Source organism: Mustela nigripes, chromosome 14, assembly GCF_022355385.1.
Source record: "Mustela nigripes isolate SB6536 chromosome 14, MUSNIG.SB6536, whole genome shotgun sequence".
NCBI lineage: Eukaryota > Metazoa > Chordata > Mammalia > Carnivora > Mustelidae > Mustela > Mustela nigripes.
In genome coordinates this window covers 43,831,261-43,857,443 of record NC_081570.1, presented here as the reverse complement: position 1 = coordinate 43,857,443, position 26,183 = coordinate 43,831,261, and the positions used below count along the sequence as shown (strand labels likewise).

At 42.7% G+C, this 26,183-nt stretch overlaps 1 protein-coding gene across 2 annotated transcripts; it reads right to left on the bottom strand.

The window, feature by feature from the left end:
• Window positions 1-424: 424 nt before the first annotated feature.
• On the bottom strand, window positions 425-26,021 carry TTC4 (tetratricopeptide repeat domain 4). 2 transcript variants are annotated; one of them, XM_059374852.1, is made up of 11 exons: window positions 25,843-26,021; window positions 25,128-25,245; window positions 24,228-24,389; window positions 20,284-20,361; window positions 18,496-18,620; window positions 8,172-8,258; window positions 6,076-6,142; window positions 5,925-5,970; window positions 5,214-5,295; window positions 3,685-3,767; window positions 425-1,618 (listed from the first exon to the last, which is right to left on the bottom strand). In XM_059374852.1, the coding sequence occupies exons 1-11, from the start codon at window positions 25,951-25,953 to the stop codon at window positions 1,516-1,518; spliced, it is 1,062 nt and encodes a 353-aa protein (XP_059230835.1). In that variant the 5' UTR covers window positions 25,954-26,021; the 3' UTR covers window positions 425-1,515. The 2 variants fall into 2 exon arrangements, with proteins under 2 accessions (XP_059230835.1, XP_059230834.1); XM_059374851.1 differs by having other exon boundaries at window positions 5,925-6,142.
• Between the last annotated feature and the right edge of the window lie 162 nt (window positions 26,022-26,183).

The window sequence follows — 26,183 nt, the reverse complement described above, 5'->3', positions numbered from 1 at the left end:
GGTGGGGATGAAGTCCCAGAACTTGGTTTCTCAGGGGTTTCCAGGAAAGAGCTGAGTAAGCTGTCTGCTTCCCAGATGAGTGAGGTGGCATACCGGGACCCACTCTGCCCCAGGTCAGTGAGGGCATTGCTCCATGGAACACTGCACTGGCCGCCAGGGTTGCTGCTAGCAAACTGGCTTCATACAGAGGGCTAGGTTCTTACAAAGATAACCAAGCAGCAAGTCTCTAGCTGGGAAAGCAAATGGCCTGGATACGGCCTAAGCCAGGTGAGAGTCGGGGTGGGACTTCAGCTTCCTGGGCCACAAGCCACATGCAGACACCGCATCTGGAAGGAAAGCTGCGTGGCTCTTTTGTTAATATACCACAGCGAGCTGCCCTCCAAAGACAGTGAAGCACACGCACAAAACCTCAAATTAGTCCATCTGAAGGACAGCAGCTGGTTTCGGTTTAATGATGTATTACTTAGATTTGACACAGTTAATAACCCCCAAATCTCATTTATTTCTCATTCTTGTTACGATCAATGGTTGCAGGTCAGCTCCTTCAGACCTGCTCCATGTGTCTTACCATTCTGGCACCCAGGCTGATGGGACAGTTGCCAGCTGGGAGATGTGTTCCCAGGGCAAGAGGAAAAGCATAAACTCATCACCCAATGCTCCCCAACCTCCCATCTAGACGTGTCCACCCCTGTCCCTTTGCCTCCCCGGTGGGATGGGGCGGATACTGCAAGCAGGCCCATGGCTACAGGTAAGGATATAAACTATCCTCTAGGAAGGAGCGAACAGCTGCACACAAAAATACAACCTGTGACAATGACTCAACTGCCAAAAATCCTAAAATGTGAAAACTAGAGAGGAACTCAAGAGTTTACCATCCAAGTCTGTCAGTTTTCCCTATTACACAGATCAGGTGAACTGGTAAACTTGTTAGGGGTTTTGCAAGATCCCGGTTTATAGGTCTTTATGGGTGCAGAAACATAAGCCAGCTTTTCTGACCTCATGTCACTCCCAGGATATCTAGTATCCCCACAGAGCAAGCCTCTCTGCTCATAAGACACCTGGAGGCTTGAGTTCCTCAGCCTGAATATCTTAAAATTATTTGTATGGTTTGTGTATACATGTGGTTTGAGGGGTAGCTTTTCTGAAGCATCTAATACCACAAAGGTCCAGCCAGAACCGTGGACCTAGATCCCGAGTCCGTGTCCAACAAAGGCCCGGACTTCCTCAGGTCAGATGCTGTGTTAACTGTACGATGGTCTCTTCAGAGATAGAGGCTGGTGGTAACACAGCTCACAGTGAGTCCAGGCATGTCATGACAGAGATACAGAATCTTGTATCAACAGAAGAGAGTAGAAACCAGCTGGAGCCTGGCACTTTGACTGGAGAGAATGCAGTTTAGGGAAGTCAGCAGCTCTCCCCTACCCCTGTCCCCACGGTGGTGACATAGCTTGAGCTGATTCCAGGCAGAGGTGAATGAAGGAGGAGATCCAGGGAGCCTGGCTCCGCCTGGCTTGGTTACTTTACTTGGTGCACCTTTCTCCCCTGGAGGTAATTCCTACAAAAAGCAGAGGTTCCTACACAGACCAGAAATGCTGGTGTCAGGGCTTTTACAAAGTACCTGCAATGAACACAACAGAAGAACGGGTTAACTGAACTGCAGTCTTAATCATCCATGCACCCACCCAGCCACATTCAAGGTGAACCTTTGGATGTAAGTCAACATTAAAATGTCAGTTTAGCACATTTATTTGTTCGGTTGTTTACATATCTGGCAAATGCATTTGGACCTGTCCTGTAGCATCATGTCTGTGGCTAAACATGAAATCAAACTTTAAGAACATCCATTCATTCATTCCTCCCTCCCTTCATCCTTTCATTCATTCAACAGTGTGTGCCCAGGGTAACTTGGGCCCCTTGCTAAAAACAAACAAAAACCTTCATTCCTGCTTTCAAGTCCTGAGGGAAAGGAGATAAATAATCAATTAGTGATAGCAAAAACAACTGTAGAAGCATTTGTGAGGTACAGCCTTAGGGCATGATTCCCTCTACAGGAAAGGGGAATCAAGAAAAGCTTCCTGGCAGATGCCTTATCCATCTTGACTTTAATTTAGAACAGGAGTAGTGATGAGGCAGGGGGAGCAAAAGCAAGGAGGTACGGGGCACCAGAGCATTTGCTGTTGTTGGGCATAAAGCAGGTATAGTGGGGCAGACTGGAGAGGTGGGCAGGCCTTGGCTTCCCAGACTGAGGAGTGTTAGCATCACCCAATGTGTTTGGGGGGGGGGGGGGGGCCCGGCTGTATCTTAGCTCCACTCAGTTCAAGGTCTTAAGTTGCCAGAATCCTGTCCTGAGCAGCCTCTTACCTATGCCCGTTATTTAAAAAGTAAACATTTTCAACAGCGTTTACATTTTCTGAGAAGCATGAAACTGGCTTTCCTCCACAGATCTACTTTTTAGATTTCTCCCCCAGTTTCTGGAGATGGGGAGAGTGGACCTCAGGCCTTTACAGAACTGTGGTAATAATCTGCTAATAATGGAAAAAATGAATAGCTAAAAATTTGCCTGGAGACAAAGAGATTTAGTGCCAGAAAAAAACACTAAGAAAAGTCATCAATCATATCTGAAGAAATCTACCCCTCCTGCCTGATAAGCCAAAGCAGAAGCATCATGACCAGCTGGACCGCCTACCAAGTCAGTCACCACATCACCAATTCCCATCCGATCTACCTCTGAAATCTCTCGCCAATCTGCCCCTTACCTCATGCCTCATCATCAACTCGTACATGTAAAATCTGTATACTACTCTATAAATTTTACCTACATGTCCTCTGGGGCTCCACATACCACTATCAGGATGAAGTATGCTCCTGAGCAGGGCGTTCAAGCTTTCATGAATGGCCCTAGCCCAGGTCTCCAGCCTCTTCCCCGCCATGCCCAACCACCCTCATGCCCAACACATCGGACTCCTTTAACCTAAATGCAAGAGCATTTGCTTTGCTCAAAGCTTAGGGAAAAAGAGTCAAAGAGTCAACTTACAAATCTACTGAGGGGATTCCATTATGGTCCAGGAATACCCCAAAGGTGAACAAAAAGACAAAAGCCAACTCCAGCTGGGCTGCCACAGGTACTAACTAAGATGCACTCTTATAACAAGACTGGCCTTTACAGTTTACAAAAGCACTTGGACTCCTACTCTCTCACTGGCTCTCAAACACCTGAGAAAAATGCAGGCAAGAATTAGTATTCCTATCCGAAAGATGAGGAAACCTCCCCAGGGAGGCAGTATGTGCTTACAGTCGCACAGCCAGTAAATGATGGCATCTGACTTCACAAACCAATGTTCTTTCCATATAACAATATCAGGAGACACACGCACAATAAGAAACAGGAGTGCCAGGTTTAAGGTCCAAAAGCCAGACAGCTTGTCCCGTCTCAGACCAGCCCCATCACTTCTCCCCATCTGAGGGTTTCCTAGCTGCATCGCGACATGCTGAGTCATACTGAAGGCTGTTTGGCCAATGACCTGGGCCAGATGCCATGGTTGCCATCTCACGGTTTTGTGTCTAGGGCGAAAGGGAGGGGCATACAAGGCAACCCATCAGCAGTGGAATGAGACCCTGGCTGTACCGCTGGGATGGCACCTGAGCATCTTCCCTGGTCTGCTCAGCCTCGTGAAGGTGGCTCACCTGGGGTGCTGCAGCACATGCAGCAGCGTGCTCTTGGGAGGCACCCGGTAGAGTTCTGTCCCTGCTCCATCCTCAAAGTAGACCTGCAAGAATAACAGAGGAACAGGAATCAGACACAAATATAGGGCCTCAGCAGCACTATGCATGTTGAGGCCAAGTCTAGGGAAAAGCTAAAAAGATGGCAATGAGTCCTTTATAGAATTGTGGAATATAAAGCACTCAGTCCTCACCCCCCATACTAAGAAAGGTATTATGGGATCCATTTCCAAAGATAGAAAGAAGGCTCAGAGAAGGGGAATAACTCACCAGTAACACCCAGCTAGCAAACAGAGGAGCCAAGATTCAAACTCAGGCCTGTGAGCCTTCCCTTCCCTAGCGATTCAGTCCTAGACCCCTTAGATGTAGAGGCAGCTATGGATGTCCAAAGCAGGGGAAGAGCCCGAGGATGAGAAGGATGATGGCCCTGTGCAGGTGTCGAAGCCCACGCAGGGTGAGGAAGATGTCCATACAGAAGGGCTGGCAGAGAGTGAAGGTGTCAGAGCCTGGTCACTCGAGGGCAGCCTTGCTGGAAGCTGGCCAGCATAAGCCAGGTGATAAGGGTTACCTGGTAGAATGGCTATCCACGATGAGATGTCAGAGCCCATGTGGTTGAGACAAGTATTCTTGTGAGGGGACAGCTGATACAGGGTCTGAGACTTAGATGGTACAAAGCCAATTTCCTAATTTTCAAAGTTGGGATTATGAAGGAAAATATCCTTGTTTGTAGGAAACTGACACTGAAGTATTCAGGGGCAATGTGGCATCAGTTGGCATCTTACTCTCAAATGGTTACTAAAAGAGAAAGTCTTTGTACTGTAAGCTGTGATTTAAAAAAAAAAAAAAAAAGGTCCCAACAATGGAATAATGGAATAAAGGAAATTCTGACACAGGCTGCAATACGGATGAAACTTTTAGACATCAAGCGAAGTGAAAAAAGCCAGATACAAAAAGACACAGTAGATGGTTCCACTTAAATGAGGTTCCTAGAGTAGTCTCATTCATAGAGAGAGCAAGTAGAATGGTGGCTGCCAGGGGTTGTAGGGAGGAGAGAATGAAGTTACTGTTTCATGGGTGCAGAGTTTCAGTTTGGGATGATGAAGTGGAGATGAAGAGCGGGAATGGCTGTACAACCACATGAGTGTACTTAATCCTACAGATGCAATGGTTCAAATAGTAGATTTTATGTTCTGTATCATTTGACGCTATTTTTTTTGAAAGATTTTATTTATTTATTTATTTGAGAGCGGGAGAGTATGTGCAAGCATAAGCAGGGTGAGAAGGAGGTGGAGAAACAGGCTCCCTACCAAGCTGGGAAACCAACATGGGGCTCGATCCCAGGACACTGGGATCATGACCCGAGCAAAAGGCAGATGCTTAACCCACGAAGCCACCCAGACACAATTTTTTTTTAAAAGCAATAGAAACTTGCCCCCCCTACCCCATCCCTGCAAAAAATATCCCATCTAGGAAAAAGGTAAAACATCTCTTACCTCTAAATTATCAGGGCAGTATTTCTGCTCTAAATCCCAAGAGGGTGTTTCACCAAACATCACCATTAGATGATCAATAAACCTAAGGATATAACATGTACTTTCTGAGTATTAATAATTCATGATCTATTTTCCAACATCACAGTCCCTGGACACCCATTCAGATTGCTATCAAAAATGTACAAAACATGAAATGCAGGCCTAAGCCATTTCGAGCCAAAACCATCTGGTTTAAGCCAAAATGTAAATGTGTATTACTTGTCCTATTATGACAATAATTTTCTTTAAACTGACTTAGGCTTAACATTCCTTACAATGAGTAACATTCTAAGCATTAACCCTATGGAATCACACATTAAACTGCTAGTTATATTTTTTCTAATAAATAGACACTTCAATTACTATGCATATACTACCTAGAATGACTTTGTATCTCACTAGAGATATGTGTCACTGTTTGACAAACAGGACTGTGGTGCTCTACTTACTATCCCAGTCAGGATGATGGTGAGACTTGTGTCTGTCATTGCAAAGGTAGTTATAGTTAGTAAAAGGAGAAATCAGCTCCAGGATAGAGAGATTATGCCAAACCAGACTGTTAACCCTCTATTCTCTTCCCTCCTCAACCAAAAATCCACTTGTCCCTCTCCTGAGGGACAGCAAGGAAAGAGCATGTCAGCAAGAACAGAGGGGTCTTGGGCAAGTAAGTACCTGGAGTCCTCGTGAAAAGCAGCGATGAAGTCCGACTGGGCATGCTCTGGGTACAGAAGGAGCACGGGCCAGCTTAACCTGCCCTGCTCATCAACATTCAGCCTGGCTCCGTAAAGGTTCGCCGAGCTGAGCCCACCCAGGAAAAGCTCACCTAGACCTTCAGAGTCTGAATCATCATCCTGATCAGCAACTTCAGAGATTAGCTTGATGTTCCTAGCCTGGATTAAAAACAGAAATATATAAACCTTATTGTGTGGAAGGATGCAAGACCATTTCAACAGCAGGGAAACCACCATACTGTGAGCCCCCCGAAGCTAGCTCTACACAACTCGTCTTCATTACCCCAGAGGCCCGGCACAGCAGGGATAACTCACCTTCACCAGGATTCCACCACATACTGGACCTTGTATCACAGAAAAAAGCTAGACATGGTTCTTGCCCTTAAGACCCCACTCATGGTCTAGTGGGCAAACAGCTATGGATATAAATACAATATAAGGTGAGAGGAAGTGGAGTGCAGAAGTGCAGACCATCAATAATTAATTCTGCCTGGGGGCTGGAGAAGACTGGGGAATGCTGGGCCTTGAGCAATAACTATGAAAGGCAGAGAAGTTGGAGGAGTGGGGAGAGGATGGAAAGGCATTCCACCTCCAAGGAACAGCATATGCAAAGGCAAAGAAAAGATCAAGAGTGTAGCATATTAAAAAATGGCAAGTGTGTTGGTTTAGCTAGGACATGGAATACTAAAAATAATACATATTGACCTAATCTTGACTGTCTCATGGAAATAAAGATAAATCAAACGTCTGAATAGAAGAGTTGTCTCTTTATGTAGGTGTGTGGAGGCTAGCACAAGAGGGGAAAGTTACATGCAATCTAAAATTATTTTTGATGGGGTGCTTGGGTGGCTCAGTGAGTTAAAGCCTCTGCCTTTGGCTCAGGTCATGATCCTAGGGTCCTAGGATCAAGCCCCACGTTGGGCTCTCTGCTTGGCGGAGAGCCTGCTTCCCCCCCACCCTCTCTCTGCCTGCCTCTCTGCCTGCTTGTGATCTCTGTCTGTCAAATAAATGAATAAAATCTTTAAAAAAATAAAAAATAGAATTACTTTTGATACCTCCTAAATCAGGGGCTGGCAAACTTTCCCTTAAAGGGTCAGGGAGAAATATTTTAGGCTTTGTGAGCCAAATGGCCTCTGCTGAAATTAACTACTTGACTCTGCCACCATAGTGTGAAAAAAGCCATAAGTAACATATAAACAAATAGGCAGGGCTGTGATCCACTGGCTCCTGCTTTAAACCATCAGTAGAATATGGTCTGTACATACAACTGTTAGAGTAATTCTTATGTACACTGAAGCTTGAGATGCAGGATCAAACTAAAGGGGAGATGCAGGATCAAATTAAAGGGGAGAGCCAAATCAGGCCTGTATGCAAATGGGCATTCCAATATTCTACATTTTAGAAAATGATCAAATCTCTCACTGTGAGTGGGGATTAGCAGGAGAATCTGTGGAGTATTCCATCCTGCTTAATCTGTTAACAGGAGTTACAGATTGTTATGGGGAGGCACTAGTGGAGTCCATCTTGGTAGTGTGAAGTTCTCAAAGTCAACAAGTAACTTAAATGGTGCATAATCTGACTCAACAAAGAATGAAACCAAGAACCCACTCTCCAAACTCATGGCAGGTGTCTTATCCTTTGTGAAGACCAAGCAAGCCAGAGCTCCACAAATGCCTTGCCGGGTATCCAGTATCCAGGTAAAAATAAGATCTGGCTCAGACTACATCCATTTATAATGCAGGGAAGAAATGAATGGGTCGAATTTTTATTGTTGTTAAAGAAGCAACATCCTAAAAATTCAGATTTTTTCAGGATGCAGTGGCTAAGAGGAAGGACCTGCCTCTGATACACATTAGCTGTGTGAGGTTTCTTCACCTCCCTGAGACCACATCACCACCTAGCAAATCAGAAGCTAGAAGATCTACCTCAGAAGGCCACTGTGAAGACTAAATAATGCTTAGCCCACAGCAACTATCCAGTAAGTACAGCTTACCTGAGATCAACATATATACACAAGCAGGAAGGCTGACTGAACTCAGGGGGTCTGATTCCAGAGCCCCTTCAGCACACTGCTTCACCAAACCAAAGAGAAAATGAACAGACTCATTCAGGTAAAGCATCCCAAGACAGGTTCCTAACAAGCTTGAGGATTAGCAAGACCATATGGGCCTGAGGTTTGAGAACTCACCTGGATGGCCTGAAGTAAAGCCTCATTCTGATTCTGCTCCTTCTTTTCTTTCAGCTTTGCTTTCCTGATATCCCTCTGCTCAGTTCTCTAAAAATGAAATTCAGACCCATCAGTGGCAGGAGCTTGTTACCCCTTCTGTCACCCCAGCCTGCTTCTTAGTCTCCAGTATCTGTCCAACCCAGGTTCCCATGTCAAGCAATATCAACGGCCTGAGTCAGTTCAATTAACATTTTAAGAGAACACACCTAATGCCAGAACTCATGGCAGCAGAAATTTAAAAATGTATAGTTCCCATACACACGTTGCTCAGTCTACTGAGGGGGACAAACAATGAAATACCTGTTATGTATTACCCTGCTGATGTGAATCCAGTACTATAAAATAGAGTGGAGTGACCCTGCTCCACTGAGGAGGTAGGTTTAGATGGACACAGAACATTCCACCAGATGGAGAAAGTCATTCTCAGCAGAGGGACTGACATCAGGGTCTATTGGGTATTTCAACTTCTCTGGAATGGCTGGAGTATAGGAAATACTGGAAAAATCCAGGGTAAGAACTTATCAGAGGCTCTGCCCTTTGCCAATTACAATCCATGAGAGAAAAACATTATCACTCTACTTAATCTGGCAGAAATATAATTTAGATTTCCTTTTCCTGCAAATCTGCCCCAAAGTAGTTGATTCTGCTCTTACCCTCAGGATCATATAGATTAACAGAGGTCAGCAAACTTTTTCTAGAGATTTTTTTTTTTAGAGACATTTTCTAGAGATTAGTATTTTTAGGCTTTCCAGACCATGTATGCTCTCTGTTGCATATTATCTACCTTCTTTAGTTGTTTATAACTCTTTAAAAATGTGAAAAACATCTTTAGTACACAGAATGTATAAAAACAAGCCACGGGCTGGATTTGGCCTTGGGGTCAGTTTGCTGACTGATCCCAAGTCTGATCTAAACTACAGTACCAACCATCCCTCATCCTTCCCACAAAAGCCTCACAAAGGCTAACACAGATCTTCTATTTCTCATGAAAAAAGTCTACCCTTTCAGGGCGACAATGACTGATAACTCTTGTCCATTCCTCCTCCAATCCAGTCTGCCAACAGAGCTGCAAAACTGCCTTCTGCTGTTGGGAAGTCCGATTACACTAACCAGAGTACTCCACCCCATTGATACCACTAAAAACCATGTCCAATTCTACCTTCACAGTTGAGCTACATCCAACCGCAGTGTCTGCTCCATACTAGAGAATGATTAAGAACGATACAGACTCTGTCCCTGTTGTTTTACTCTGATTTACACTATACATGTGAGTGACGTGGCTTATGAAGTCTCATATGAAGTTTGGAGTCTTGGCAGCCACATAAAGTAGAATGACCACCAGGTCAGAGGAGCCCTGAACTGCGAAGTCTGCTGCCCTTTTAAAAGAAAATCAATTTTGTTGAGGAATAATTTATAGATTTTAAGTGTATAGTTCAATGAGTTTAGACAAGGGTACCCAACCTTGAGTACCCAACATTTCAATCAAGATGGACACTTCTATCCCCTAGAAAGCTCCCACATGCTCCCTCCTATCCCATCACTGATAGGTTTTTTTATTACCAACTAATGTCCCACTGTATGAATATCACACTTTGTTTATCTTCTTCCTGTTGTTGGATAGACACAAGAGTTGTTTCTGGGGACGCCTGGGTGGCTCAGTTGGTTAAGCAGCTGCCTTCGGCTCAGGTCATGATCCCAGCGTCCTGGGATCGAGTCCCACATCGGGCTCCTTGCTTGGCAGGGAGCCTGCTTCTCCCTCTGCCTCTGCCTGCCACTCTGTCTGCCTGTGCTCGCTCTCGCTTCTCTCTCTATGACAAATAAATAAAATAAAAAATCTTTAAAAAAAAAAAAAAAAAAAAGAGTTGTTTCTGGATCACTCTGAATAAAATAGGTTGTGACTGTTCTTATACAAGTCTTTTTATGAGCATCCATTTCTCTTAGCTAAACACCTCCGCACTTCCCACCGTCCCCAACCCCTGGCAACCACTAACCTGCTCTCTGTCACTACAGATTTGCCTATTTTGGATATTTGATATATATAGTCATACAATAAGTGATCTTTTATATCTGGCTTCTTTCACTTACCATAAATGTTTCTGAGGTTCATCTACATGCTATCTGTACCATACTTCATTCTCCTTTATGGCTGAATAAAATTCCATTGTATGAACATACCACACTGTATTTATCATCAGTTGATGGACATTTAGATCATTTCTACTTTTCAGCCATTATAAACAGTGTTGCTATGAAAACTAGTGTAGGGGTCTGCTTCTGCCTCCGACTTCTCCCCTCTCATGCTCTCTCATTCTCTCTCAAATAAATAAGTAAAATCTTTTTTAAAGAGAAAGAAAGAAAGAAAACTCCTGTGCAAGTATTTATTTTAATACTTTGTTCCAATTTCTTTGGGTATAAACCTAAGAGTAGAGGTGCTGGTTCATATGTTAATTTTGTGGTTAAATTTTTTTTTTTTTAAGATTTTTTATTTATTTATCAGAGAGAGAGAGGGGGAGAGAGCGAGCACAGGCAAACAAAATGGCAGGCAGAGGGAGAAGCAGGCTCCTTGCTGAGCAAGGAGCCTGACGTGAGACTCGATCCCAAGACACTGGGATCATGACCTGAGCCAAAGGCAGCTGCTTAACCAACTGAGCCACCCAGGCGTCCCTGTGGTTAATTTTTTGAGGAACCGTTAAAATGTTTTTTTTTTTTTTAATATTTTATTTATTGAGAGAGAGGGAGAGAAAGCATGAGCAGGAGGAGGGGCAGAGGGAGAAGCAGATTCCCCGATGAGCAGGGAGCCTAATGTGGGGCTCAATCCCAGGCCCCTGGGATCATGTCCTGAGCAGAACGCAGATGCTTAAATGACTGAGACACCCAGGCGCCCCTGTCAAAACTGTTCTCTATAGTGGCTGTCATTTTACATTCTCACCAGCAACATGTGATGGTTTCCATTTCTCCACATCCGTCTCAATATTTGTTATTTTCCTTTGAAAAAAAATTATAACCATCTTAGTATGAAATAGTATCTCACTGTGGTTTTGATTTACATCTCCCTACTAAGAATGTTAAGCATCTTTCATGTGCCTTTTGGCCATTTGTGTATCCTCTGGAGAAACATTTGTTCACATCCTTTGACCATCTAAAAAATGGCATTGTCTTGGGGCGCCTGAGTGGCTCAGTGGGTTAAGCCTCTGCCTTAGGCTCAGTTCATAATCTCAGGGTCCTGGGATTGAGCCCCGCATTAGGCTCTCTGCTCAGCAGGGAGTCTGCTTCCCCCTCTCTCTGCCTGCCTCTCTGCCTACTTGTGATTTCTCTGTCAAATAAATAAAAATAAAATCTTTAAAAAAATAAAAAATAAAAAAAGGTGTTCTTTTAATTATTGAGATATTAAGAGTTCTTTATACATTCTAGATAAAACTCCCAGAACAGATTTATGATGTATAAATACTCTCCCACCCTGTGGGCTGTCTTTTCATTTAATAATGATAGCCTTTGAAGCAGAAGTTTTTACTTTTGATGAAGTCCAGTTTACCTTTTTTGTTTCTTGTGCTTTTTGTTTCATATCTAAGAAACCATGCCTAATCCAAGGCCATGAAGATTAATGCCAACATTTTCTTTGAAGAGTTTTATTATAGCTTTGCTCTTCCATTTAGGTCTTTGATCCATTTTGTATGTATACGAGGTAGGGGTCCAAATGCATGCTTTTTGTGCTGATATGGAAGACTATTCTTTCCCCACTGAATGGTCTAGGTACCCTTGATGAAAATCAACTGTCTATAAATATGAGGGTTTATTTCTGAGCTCTCAATTCTACTGCACTAATCTGTAAGTCTATCCCCTTCTGCCAGTACCACGATGTCTTGATTACTATAGCTCTACAGTAACATTTGAAACTGGGAAGTGTGAGTCCTCTATTTTTTTTTTTTTTTTTTTTTTTAGGATTGTTTTGGCTAAACTGGGTCCCTTGAATTTACATATGAATATTAGAATCAGTTGATCAATATTCTGCAAAGCAGCCAATTGGAAATTTGATGCAGACTGAGTTGAATCTGTATACCAATTTGGGGAGCATTTTCATCTTAACCATATTAAGATCTGATCCATGATGTCTTCCCATATTTTTAGACTTAATTTCTTTCGGCAATGTTTTGTATTTTCAGATTATAAGTCTTATGCTACTACTGTTAAATTTATGCCTAAATATGTTATTCTTTTAGATGCTATTATAAATGGAATTATTTTCATATTTGAAATGTTCACTAAAAGTCTATAGAATACAACTGGGTCTTGTATATTAATCTATCATACCAGTTTACTAATCTATTAATTCTAATAGGATTTTTTGGTGGATTTCTTAGAATTTTCTATATACAAGATCATATCATTTGCACCTAAAGTTTTACTTTTCCTGTCTATTTTTGGAGGATAGGTTTGCTGAATATAGGCTTCTTAGTTGACAATCTTTTTTTCAGCACTCCTAATGTCAACCCATGGCCCTTCAGGTCCCATGGCTTCTGATGAGAAATCAGCTGCTACTTTTGGGGGAGCAGAGGGAGAGGGTCAGAGAAAATCTTAAACAGGCTCCACGTCCAATACAGAGCCCTACACAGGGCTTGATCTCACAACCCTGAGATCACATCCTGAGCCAAAATCAAGAGTTGGGTGCTCAACCTACTGAGCCACCCAGGCATCCCTCAGATGTTACTTTTATTGAGGCTCTCTTGTACGTGAAGAGTCTCTTCTCTCTCGATGCTTTTAACTTCTTTATGTATGACTTTCAACAGTTTATAATGCGTCTGAGTGTAGATTTCTTCAAGTATCTCCTACTTAGAGTTTGTTAAGTTTCTTTGAAGGGTAGATTATTGTTTTTTTAAATCAAATCTGAAAAGTTTTCAGCTATTATCTCTTCATATATACTCTTGTCCCTTTTTCTTTCCCTCTCCTGGGACTCCCATATCTATGATGATACTTGATGGCATCCCACAGGTTCCTCAGTCTCTCTTCATGTTTCTTTTTCTTTTTAAAAAAGATTTATTTATTTATTTACTTTTAAAGAAAGAGAGAAGGAGAGAACATGGGTATGTTGGGAGGGGCAAAGAGAGAGAAAGAGGAGAATCTCAAGGAGACTCCCCTCCGAGTGTAGAGTCTGATATAGGGCTCAATTCCATGACCCTGAGATCATAACCTGAGCTGAAATCAAAAGTCAGATGCGCAACTGACTGAGCCACCCAGACATCCCTCTCCTAATGTTTCTTAATTCTTCTTTCTCTCTTCCTAACACTGGGTAATCACAACTGATCTATCTTCACAGTTCTGTTCTTGAACCCTTACATGAACTTTTCAGTTACTACACTTTTCAACTACAGAACTTCTATTTGATTCTTTTTCAGTTTACTGACAGTCTCTATTTGGTAAGTCATCATTCTCATATTTTTTTAGTTCTTTAGACATTGCTTTCTTTCTTCCTAGAACATATTTCAAAGTGTGGTTTAAAGTCTTTGTCTTGTAAGTCTCATGTCTGGGCTTCCTCAGGGACATTTTCTATTGATTTTTTTTTTCCTGGGTATGGGTCATACTTTCTTACTTCTTTGCAAGTCTTGTAATTTTGTACTGAAAACCAGACATTTAAAATAATACAATGTGGCAACTCTAGAAACTGGATTCTTCCTCTTTCTTCTCCAGTGTCAGATATTGCTGTTGTCACTGTTTACTTTCCTAAACTAATTCTGTAAAGCCTGTATTTGGTTTTACGTAACCAATAAAGTCCTTAAAACACATAGCTTAGTGGTCAGCTAATGATTGTGCAGATTTCCCTAAATGCCTGAAGCCAAAGTCTCCCACTCTTAGCTGAGGGGCTCTCTTGTGTGTCTTGCGGCACACCTTCAACACTCACCCTAACAATTTACACTTCAGCCTCAGCCTTCACTTACTGCTTCCACAGAGCCTCCAAGTCAGCCAGAGGTCAGAGCTTAGGGCCTTCTTAGATCCTTCCTGAGCACATGCATAGCCCTGGATGCACATGGGACCTTACTCCAGGAATATGCTGGAGCTTTTCAAAGTCCCTGAAGAATCTCATTCCCCCCAGCTTTTCCTTTTAAATATTCTGCTAAGCCTACTGTTTGCCCCGGCATCCACTATCTCAGGCAGCTGCAATTTTAAATAACTGCTTCTGTTTTTGACACATCCCTCCTTCCCAGCCACACTCCCTCCCCCAACAAAAAGCTTTTCATACTGGTATAGCTCCAAGATGAGTTAACTATAATCTGCCTTGTGAGTGAGGTCTTCTAGGAGACCACCCAGGTGGTCCAATAATGGCAATTCTCTGGGAATGGGGCTTTGAACAACCTCTTATCTAGTCTGCCTCTTCTGATGGCTGCTGGATTACTCATTTTCACCACGATTCTTTCAAGGCTACTGTGGTACCAGGGAGGGAGGAGAAGGGGACAGGGCAAGTTAAAATGTCACAAAACTTGCTGTGCTTATAAAGGTTCAGCTATTTTTCTAGAATACACACTTCCCAGATTGCTATAAACCTTTGGCTCATTTCAGAGCTCTGAAAAAAGTTAGTGACTCTGAGCATTTTTGCCAGTTTTCCATAGACTTTATGAAATAAAGAATTTTAGATCTTTATTTGGCCATTTTTGCTGATGTCCCTTCTCTCTGCTGATTTATCTACTTGTTCTATCAATTACTGAAAGGGATGTTGACATCCACATCTATTTGTAGATTTGTCTCCCTCAATTTTTTTGCTGATTACATTTTGAAGTTCTGTTATTAGATAATGCATATTTAGAACTATTAAGTCTTCTTAATAGGCTGACCCTTTTATCATTTAATAAAGCCATGCTTTATTTCTGGTAATGTTCACTGCCTTGATGGCTGTTTTGTTGGATTTTAATATAGCCACCGGAGATCCATTGCTTACACAAGTCAAGCACATAGGAATCCAGCGTCAGTTTATACTCAGATATAGAATAAAACTTACACTCAGCCAGCAATGTCACCCATGCCCAGTGTCAGGCTTCTGGGCCCTGATATCTTTCTTTAACTGTGTGCCTGTATCATGGAATATAAATCAAAACCACAATGAGATATCACCTCACACCAGTTAGAATGGCTAAAATTAACGAATCAGGAAACAACAGATGTTGGCAAGGATGCGGAGAAAGGGGAATCCTCTTGCACTACTGGTTGGTGGGAATGCAAGCTGGTGCAACCACTCTGAAAAACAGTATGGAGGTTCCTCAGAAAGTTGAAAATAGAACTACCCTACGACCCAGTACTTGCACTACTGGGTATTTACCCCAAAGATAGAAATTTCGTGATCCAAAGGGACACCTACACCCCAATGTTTATAGCAGCAATGTCCACAACAGCCAAACTATAGAATGAGCCCAGATATTCAGTTGTTGAAGTGTCCGCCTTTGGCTCAGGTCATGATCCCAGGGTCCTGAGACTGAGTCCTGCACCGGGCTCCCTGCTCAGCAGGGAGCCTACTTCTCCCTCTGCCTGCTGCTCCCCCTGCTATGCTCTCATGTGCACACACGCTTGCCTGCTCACTCTCTTTGACAATAAATTTTTAAAAAGGGGAGGGGGGTCCTAGGTGGCTCTGTTGTTGGACATCTGCCTTTGGCTCAGGGCATGATCCTGGGGTCCTGGGATTGAGCCCCACAACGGGCTCCCTGCTTGACAAGAAGCCTGCTTCTCCCTCTCCTACTCCCTCTGCTTGTGTTCCCCTCTCTCACAATGTCTCTTTCTGTCAAATAAATGAAATCTTTAAAAAAAAGAAGAAGAAGATGTAGTATATATGCAATGGAATACTACTCAGCCATCAAAAAAAAAAAAAGAAATCTTGCTGTTTGCAATGATGTGGATGGAACTAGGGGGTATAATGCTAAGTGAAGTAAGTCAATCAGAGAAAGACAATTATCATATGTGTTCATTCATATGTGGAATTTAAGAAACAAAACAGAGGATCGTAAGGGAAGAGAGGAAAAAAGTAAAACAAGACAAAATCAGAGAGGGAGACAAACCATAAGAGACTGTTCATCGCAGTAAACAACTGAGGGCTGCTGGTGGGATGGGGTAACTGGGTGATGGGACATTAAGGAGGGCTTGTGATGTAATGAGCACTGGGTATCATGTAAGACCGCTGAATCACTGACATCTACCTCTGAAACCAATAATACATTATATGTTATTAACTGAATTTAAATTTTAAAAAGACATCTATAGAAACAAGAACCAAAGAACTGCACCTGTGCTACAGGATCCGCAAGCTTTCATTTAGGTCCACTAAGGGTTCTTCTGTGGATTAACTTGGCTATGTCCTTCTTCAGTAGCTCTCTAGACATTCTCTCCTATATATACCACTTTTAGAAATTCTGGCTCACCAGTTATCTAGGCTCAGAATTCTGTTACTGAGCCACGTGAGTCAACAAATTACCTACTCTTTCTACCATTTTATATGACCAGAGTGACTTCTGACTAAAACCTACCCCTTTGCAGGGAGAGCTGCAGGCTTCCATAGCACTGAAAATTCCCCTTCCCTAGTATAAGCAATGAAGACAGACCTAGACCAGGAATCAGATCTGAAGTCTAGTTCTGGCTTTCTGAATAGACATGTAAGGCAGCACTGCATAGGGACTAAGCACACAGATTCCAGAGCCAGACTGCCTGTTCTGACACCCAGCTTAACCACAGCTATGTGACTCAGGCAGCTTCCTGATCTCTCTGTGTTTAGCTTCCTCACTTCTACAAAGTGAATTAGAATAGTTCCTACCTTGGGAGCGCCTGGGTGGCTCAGTGGGTTAAGCCGCTGCCTTCGGCTCAGGTCATGATCTCAGGGTCCTGGGATCGAGTCCCGCATCGGGCTCTCTGCTCAGCAGGGAGCCTGCTTCCCTCTCTCTCTCTCTGCCTGCCTCTCTGCCTACTTGTGATCTCTGTCAAATAAAAAAAAAAAAAAAAAAAAAAAAGAATAGTTCCTACCTTACAGGGTTGTTGTATGGTTTAAATGAATTCATGGAAGTGAAGATTTTTAAATAGCACCTTGAAGATACACACAGTGAACACTATCTAAATGCTGGACGTTAGTTTTGGTACTGCTGGTATTCTCTTGTTATTGTTTTATCATCACTGCTGCTACTATGTACATATGCATTTCATCACGAGTTATACAAATCTTAAAGCTGGGAATTACACGATACTGTAGAAGCTTCGGGGTTTAATTTTTTTTCTTTTTAAAGATTTTATTTATTTATTTGAGAGAGAGACAGTGAGAGAGAGCATGAGAGGCGAGAAGGTCAGAGGGAGAAGCAGACTCCCCATGGAGCTGGGAGCCTGATGCGGGACTCGATCCCTGGACTCCAGGACCGTGACCTGAGCCGGAGGCAGTTGCTTAACCAACTGAGCCACCCAGGCGCCCAATTTTTTTCTTTTTAAAGATTTATTTAAGAGACAGGGTGTGTGTGTGTGTGTGCACGCATGAGCAGGGGCAGAGGGAGGAGACAAGCAGACTCCCTGCTGAGTGGGAAGCCCGACACAGGGCTCAATCCCAGTACCCTAAGATCACTGCCCAAGCCGAAATCAAGAGTCAGACCCTTAACAGACTGAGCCACCTGGGTGCCACTGTTAAAATGTTTCTGTCATCTCCTCTCCTCTCTTTAGAGAGATTTACACAGTGTGCAGACTGTATTATTGCAGCCTTATGCTATTTCTCATTTATTCAAATCACAATAGCTATGGATTTATCAACTCCTTACTGTAAGTCAAGAAATGTGCTAACATACACACACACATTCTCATTTAATCCTTATAAAAACCTTTGAGGCATATATGACATTCACTATTTTCGAAGAGGGGTTTGAGTTTTAGAAATATTAAGGGCTTGCTGATGGTTATGCTTTCTCCTGTCTGGAATGTTCTCCAATCCTTATTCCACTCTCCAGTGGAGTACACTCTCGCTCAGTCTTCAAGAGATTAGACACAGACATCACCTCTTTCAGCAAACCTTCTCTGCTACCAGGACCTCTGCCCTGCCCTTGTCCAGGGCAAAGTTAGATACTATTACTGTATTACTATATATTCTTGCTTGCTTCTGTCACATTGTAACTATTTATTTATGTCTTTGTCTGTGTCCTCCAGAGTTCCAAAGGTAGGGAATAGTTTTGGGTTTTGTTTTTAAAAAAGAAAAAACTGACAATGAGCCAAAAGACACAATTTGGGAAATACTAATAAATCAATGCTAAGTAACAAATGCCAACTGGCTAATGATTTTGCCACCAACCTTCAGCTTGTCTGCTTTAGCCCTCATTTCCAGAAGCTTCTTCTCTCTGGCATCTATCTGCAGCCCTTCATCACACCAGTTAACAGCCTCAGCAAAGTTTTTCAGTTCCAGATGGCATAAGGCACCTGTAGAACCCAGAACCTTTAGAATACGTGGACAATATGCATGGAAAGAGCTCCCCTCGAGCAGGAACCAGCCGCCATCCCCAAACTCCACCAGCTACCAGTCAGCATTCTGAAGAGAAACATGATGTTTAAAGCCCCTTCTACTGCATTCCCCAGACAAGGAAGAATATTTTACTTATCTTAGATCAGAAAGATCTCTAGGGCCCATTCAGCTTAAAACTCCTGTAAGCCTCCCTCCCTGTCATTAACAACTTTTAAAGTAGGGAAGGCTACAACTTAATGACAAAGTGCACAGGGTTTAGAGTCAGACAGATTTGAGCTGGAAATCTGGCTCTACTCTTTACCAACTAGACATTACATAAAACACTGAGCAACTCTGAGCTTCAGGTTCCTCATCTGCAAATGAGAACAAAGTTCATCTCAGATGATATTTAAATAGAGAGAGAAAACAGAATTGACCTCAACCATTCATCAAAGCAATGGCAAGACCAAAGACATTAGGTCTCTTCTAAAATTGTTCCTAATGGCTTCCAGGTTAACCTGCCTCTCCTCTCACCACTTTTGTTGTTCTCCAGTAAGCCTCTTTAGATTTCCCGCAGAATTTCCAAATATCAGAACTGTAAGGGCTTAGATGTCAAGAGAATCCAACCTCATCTTCCAGACACCCACTGACACTCAGAGTGGGTGTCTTGCCAAGGTCACATGCTGAAGTAAAACTAACAATTCAAGATTTATAGACTCCAGCTTGTTCCAATTCCATAGGACTACAATGACTTTAGTTGCCAATCTTTGAAGATTTAATTTATTTATTTGACAGAGAGATAGCACAAATAGGCAGAGAGGCAGGCAGAGGGAAAAGGAGAAGCAGGCTCTCAGCTGAGCAGGAAGCCTGATGCGGGGCTCGATCCCAGGGCCCTGGGATCATGACCTGAGCCGAAGGCAGAGGCTTAACCCACTGAGCCACCCAGGAGCCCCAGTTGCCATCTTTGAACAGTACCTTCTTTCCCTACAGCTGAGGGACATGGATCTACCTATACCAGCCCCTAACTATACATACCTAAAAATTCATTAACTTTGGTAAAGCATTTGACTTATGATAAAACAGTCGATCATGGAAGTATAAGGAAGATAAATATGTGGTGGATAAATTAAAGTTTACTAAGCACCTCTGAGCGTCTCAAAAAAAAGATAAAGTATAAAAGTAATATAAGCACTATTATTACATAGAAAGGTCAGACCACAAAAGAAAATATAATCTGGGAACAGCTCAGCATCAAAGTTATCAGCAAAGGTCCCATAACTTATCTTTTAATTAACATGGCATTTGAAGATCTCACCTTTCAAACAGATAATTTGGAAAAAAAAAATTAGAATGTGGCTTTTGGAATTACTTTAATTTTATTACTAATTTAAAATGAGGAGTTTCAATTTCTCCACAAATTCTTAAAATATAAAGGGTTTTATTATTCTCTGGGAAATTTTTTTTTAAATGACATGTGATCATTGATAAGGACCAGTAACTTAATATCAAGACTGCAAAAATAAGGTAACTTCAATAGTATCTTAGCACCTTAATATCAAAGCTTAAAATGCCTCAACTTTCAGTGCAATGAGTAGCAACTTTTCCGTAAAGACAATCATACTGTGGTTCTACAATACTTACCTCTTACTATTGCTTTGAGGTGGCAGGGTTTTAGCTTTCTGGCAGCCGTCACATCATTGAGAGCAGAACGAAAATTGCCTAACAGGCACCATTTAGTAAAAGAGAAAACAAGACTGCAGTCAGAATATTTGCAAAATTTCATTTGTAGAGACACAGACGTTTCTGTATAGTCTTGGAGAAATATACATCAGAGTGCAACAGTTTTTTAAAAAAATATATAGTTGTGCTCATCAAGTCTAGAAATACTTGTTACACTGGAAGTCCATGGAACTGTAAATGGCTAGCACGCCCATGAAAAGATGCTCAACATCACCAGTGACTGAAGAAATTAAAATTAACATGGAACTGGTAGAAATTAAAAACAGGTAATATCCAGGATGGGTGAAAACATGGGAAAGGGGCACTCTTATGGGTAAATAAAAGAGCAAATTAGCATGCATTTCTGCGTATACTCTGACCCAAAAATATTCTTCTAACAACTCATTCATAAAAATAATTGGACAAACATGCAAGGATAAATGTAAAAGCATGTCAACTGCAGCATTAGTTTTATTTGTGAATTATGAAATGCTGGTGATACCCTAAATATCCTCAATGCAGTAACAATTAAAGAACTCTGGTAAATCCACACTACTAAATACTATGCAACCATTAAAAAGGGTGATTTAGGGCGCCTGGGTGGCTCAATGGGTTAAGCCATTGCCTTCGGCTCAGGTCATGATCTCAGGGTCCTGGGATCGAGTCCCGCATCGGGCTCTTTGCTCAGCAGGGAGCCTGCTTCCCTCTCTCTCTCTCTCTCTCTGCCTGCCTCTCTGCCTACTTGTGATCTCTCTCTGTCAAATAAATAAATAAAATCTTAAAAAAAAAAAAAAAAAGGGTGATTTATATGTGCACATAAAAGGCATGATAGGATGCCTGTGCAATACTGTTTTAACTGGTTGTTCTACTATAAAGTATCAATATTTTTTGTAAAACAAACCAATCTAAATATACCAACATATGCACACACACATATATATTTGTAAATGCATTTTAAAAAAAAATGTGTAGGGCAACCTGGGAGGCTCAGTCAGTTAAGTGTCTGCCTTCTGCTCAGGGTCCTGGGATGGAGCCCCAAGTCAGGCTCCCTGCTTAATGTGGGGAGTCTGCTTCTCCTTCTCCCTCTGCCCCTCCCCACCTTGTACTCACTCTCTCTTAAATAAAATCTTAAAAAAAAAAAAAAAGTGTGCTATCATACATACTGTATCCAAACTGGAAGGGCATAAAGGAGATTTCCACTTTTAAACATTTGGTATTTTCCCATTACTTTCACTTCTAAAAATCTAGTGCAGAGGTCAGCAAAATTTTTCTGTAAAGGGCCATACAGTAAATACTTCAGGCTTTACAGGCCACATACGGTCTGTTACACATTCTTTCTTTTACAATCCTTTAAAAACATAAGATATTTTTAGCTCACAGGAGGCCAAGGATCCAGATGCGGCCTGGGAGCCAGTTTGCCAAATCTGGCTTTGGCTTTAAGAATAATCAGGATTTGTGGGAAAACTTAACTACCAACTGTGTTCATTACTGCATTATTTTAAAAAACCTAAAAGCAGCTATATACTCAATACCACCTGTGTAAACACTGGTATGTCCAAATGATGCAACTTTATGTAGCTTTTAAAACAATATTCACAAATATTTTTAATGACAGGTTTAACTGATCATGTTATAAAATTAAGTGAAAGGAACTGAATACAAAATTGGAAGGACAGGGACGCCTGGGTGGCTCAGTTGGTTAAGCAGCTGCCTTCGGCTCAGGTCATGATCCCAGCATCCTGGGATAGAGTCCCACAGGGAGCCTGCTTCTCCCTCTGACTCTGCCTTCCACTCTGTCTGCCTGTGCTCGCTCTTGCTCGCTCTCTCTCTGACAAATAAATAAGTAAAATCTTTAAAAAAAAAATTGGAAGGACAGCATGATATTAACTATGGAAAAAAATGTATATAAGAGATCCAAAGACCTCTGGTTAAGGGTGGTGATCGAATATAGGGATTTAACTAAACCTCCACTACTCTCCCCCTTTCCCTCAAAGTGCCATAAACCCACGGAGACAAGAGTAAGAACACAGAGCACATTTTAAAGCTCGAGAACAAAAGGACAATGGTTAGACGAATCAGGCCTAAGAAAACTGAATTCTAAGCCAGCAGAGGGAAAGCCCCAAAGCTGACAAGCTGAACTGCAGAAACTCAAAGGACTAAGGAACTGACAGCACTGGGTACTTCTTGAAGTGCGGGTAAAGGTGACTTCCAGTTAGTGCACTTCAAATCAGACCTGATTCTATACTAATCCTACCACTGTGCAGCCTCAGACAGTTCATTTTACTAAACTGACTGAGTACTCTGCTACAGTTCCATGTTCTACTACCTGGCGATAAAGCTGTTAACCTCACCTACCTTACCTAGTTGCTATGAGGTCAAGAGGAATAACAAATGTGAAAGTGCTCTGTAAGCTGTACCAGTGAGATCTCATTTAAAGAATGACTGTGATGATTATGCCTCTGCTCCTCTGACATCACACACACATGGTTTTCTTGTTGCCAGGTGCTTCTTCTGGTCTGATTAGCCCTACACATGACAGTCTTTAAGTTCCCCAAAGACAGGAACTATGCAGCTGCTGCTCACGGTGCAATGCCTAGCACACAGTAAATGCTTTATATATATTTACTGACTAAGGAAACAAATGAAACTCCTTCCGGAAAAGAACCAGATCTTACTCCTCTCTTCGACACCACTAGCACAGAACAAGAACTCAAGTTCATCTGCTGAAGAAAATGTATTCCTCCAGAAGTTAGAAGAACAGTTTTTAGTCCATGTTCCAGTACTCATCAGAGGGTCCCTCTCTGGACGTATGTAAAATAAGGGGGTTGGTTGGCCCAAATAATCTCTAAAGTTCTATACCACTCTTAATATTTGGAATTTTATAACGAAACATGCTAAAGGAGACAACAGTTGGAACAGACTACGGTTGGGGAGAAACACTGCTCAAAAGGTGATGAGGCCCAGCAGACTCATCCCAGCTAGACTGCAAGGCTTATTCTCTACCAGCCCTTCAGAGGCCCCAGGTCTCTTTAATAACAAGTGTTTCCCAAAGTCCCGTCTGCAGAAGAGTCCTGCGTGTTAGTAAGTGTTACCTGAAAAGGGGGCTTACAAAACTTAAGAATGAAAGGGTAAAGTTCTTTGCTGCAGGTCATCTTGCATCTTTAACACACTGTGCACTGCAATCTCCAACAAAGCAGCAGCACTGTCCAAAGAATATTTTTCACTTCAGGTCCCAGAGAATACTCTTTGAAAATTCTCCCTTTAATGGGGCGCCTGGATGGCTCAGTGGGTTAAAGCCTCTGCCTTTCGGCTCAGGTCATGATCCCAGGGTCCTGGGATCGAGCCCCACATCGGGCTCTCTGCTCAGCCAGGAGCCTGCTTCTTCCTCTCTCTTTCTCTGTCTGCCTCTCTACATACTTATGGTGTCTGTCAAATAAATATATAAATAAATAATCTTTTAAAAAAAAGAAAAAGAAAATTCTCCTTTAAGATAGTTTCTCTCACACAAAAGCCTCTTTGCTTGAGTCCTTCTAGCATCCTTCAGAAGAGGGTAAATGGCCAAAACAAAAAACAAAAACACGTTTTTTTAGAGAGAAGCATTTGGGCTAAAAAAAATCTCAGATCATACCAATTCATATATTAAGTATGTCACTCATTTGGTTCAGATAGCAAGAATTACACAATCTCTCTAGTTTCCCTTTTCACCCAGTCTACCTGGAAGATCAGTGTTCAACTAGAGTAATCTAGCTTACCTTTCTGGATTAAGCAGCTCGTTTTGTGACATTCTTAAACTTTGCACTGGCCATAATAATGACTTTTACCATAAGTTAATCCTTTAGAAAGCACCAAATAATAGAATAAATTACCTAGATAGTACTGTGCTGCTGCCCGGTTGGTATAAAGGACAGCATTCAAATCAGGGTCTGTGCATTTCTTCTTTAATCCTTCAGTATACGAAATCACAGCTTTTTTATAGTCTTTTTCTTTAAAGTAATCATTGCCCTCATCCTTATAAGTCTTGGCCTGTTCTGCAAAGAAGAGAATAAATAATCATTTTCCTATTTTTTTAAGTCTCATTAAAAATATATCCTAAACCATACAATAATGTTACATATGGTAAACCAAATTAAAAAAAATAAAACTCAAAAATTAATCCTATAAGTATCAACATGGAGAAGCAAAGTCATGTGTATTTAATGCTACAATCAATTCCAAGTATCTTACAAGGTAGATTATTAGACACTTGCCAAAAAAATAAATAAATAAAAAGATGCATAAAGAAAAAAAAAGTATATTTATCCTACCGTTTGAAGGACTTTTTTTTTTTAATAACTGAAGAAATGGAGGGAAATTACACTTTTGTTTTTGCTTATATTTTATTCCCTGGAATGCAAATTTCCCTCTCTTCACCTTAGTAAGCGCCTATAAAATTGTTAAGAATCAGTTCAAATTTCTAATCCATTGTTAGCCCACTGGTACCTCCCCCTCTTCAGTGTTCCCTCGGCACCTAGTCCATAGCCACATGTGGGCACTTATCACATACACACAGAACAATATGGCTATCCACTGCAGCATGAGACCTTTGAGGGCAATCTTATTCATCCCTTTATCCCCAAAGCCTAGCATTGGGGGCGGGGGGTGGATAGCGTATGTGGAATAGTGCCCAATGAGCCCAGGCTAACTACTTGTTATCAGAAACTTTCTGACTCGCTCTTTATCTCAATTTAATGGAGACACAAAACAAGTATTAGACTCCTGTAAGATACCTTCTGGAGATCGCTCTTCGTCAAAAATAATGGACTGGAGGCAAGCCAAGTCAGGGTTCTCCTTGGGATCAATTTCAGATGGCGCCTTCTTCATAAACAGGGGGACCTTCTCAAATTCCTGGAGTTGAAGAGAAGAAGGAACTACAGGAATAAGACTGCACAGGGCAGATCCAATTCCATATCTCTCTATCAACGTTTTCTGACTCCTCATGCTCTGCAAGTCATCATTAGCTCGCTCGCTCCCTCTCCACGCCTCAGTTTCCAACGTGTAAGAGGCGAGCGCAGGTAAAGATCTCTAACGATTCTTCTGGGGCTCACAATCTCACGAGGGCGGTGGGAGTCACCACGAACTGAGCGATCTTTAGGTTCCAGACACTTCATCCACCGTATCCCTTCACTCCCGCCGCGATCCCACAAGACTGTGGCTCTAGTTAGGGAAATGTTAACAAATGGGACACGGGCTCAGAGAAGTTAAGTAACTGGGCCAGCAAGTGCTGGAGGCACAGGTCTCACTCCAAAACCCGCCCTCCTAAAGGTACTGGCCGCGAAGACGGCCCCCCAAACCCCGGGTCCTAGTTTCCAACACTCCCAGGTACAAACCACCTATCCCCGGGCAGGCCCGCGGTGGGGGTCGCGGGCGCGGGAGGCGCCTGCCAGCCAGCCTCGGCGGTCGCGATGACGCAGCCACACACGTGCGGGGCCCCAGGCCGCCCACCTCCTCCCACTGGTCCTCGTGGAAGCCGCCATGGTAAGGCTGGCTCTGGAACTTTTCCAGGAACGAGTCCATGGCATCGTCGCCGGCAGCGTCTGGCTCGGGCACCTCCATGACAACCCCTCCTCAGCCCTGCCGCCACGGTTCCGGCGGCGAGAACTGCCCGTCCACTTCCGGCTGCGCGGGTGCGTTTCCCTCAATCCTCCGGGCCGCGCCCGCCCGTGCGCCTCGGGTTCCGCCCCTTCTAGGGCCCGGCCGAGCGACTCCTCCCCGCCCCGCCCAGTACTTCCCCGGCCCCGCCCTCCCCTCCCTGGAGGCCGCCCCGCCCCCGAGGTTTTGGGGTG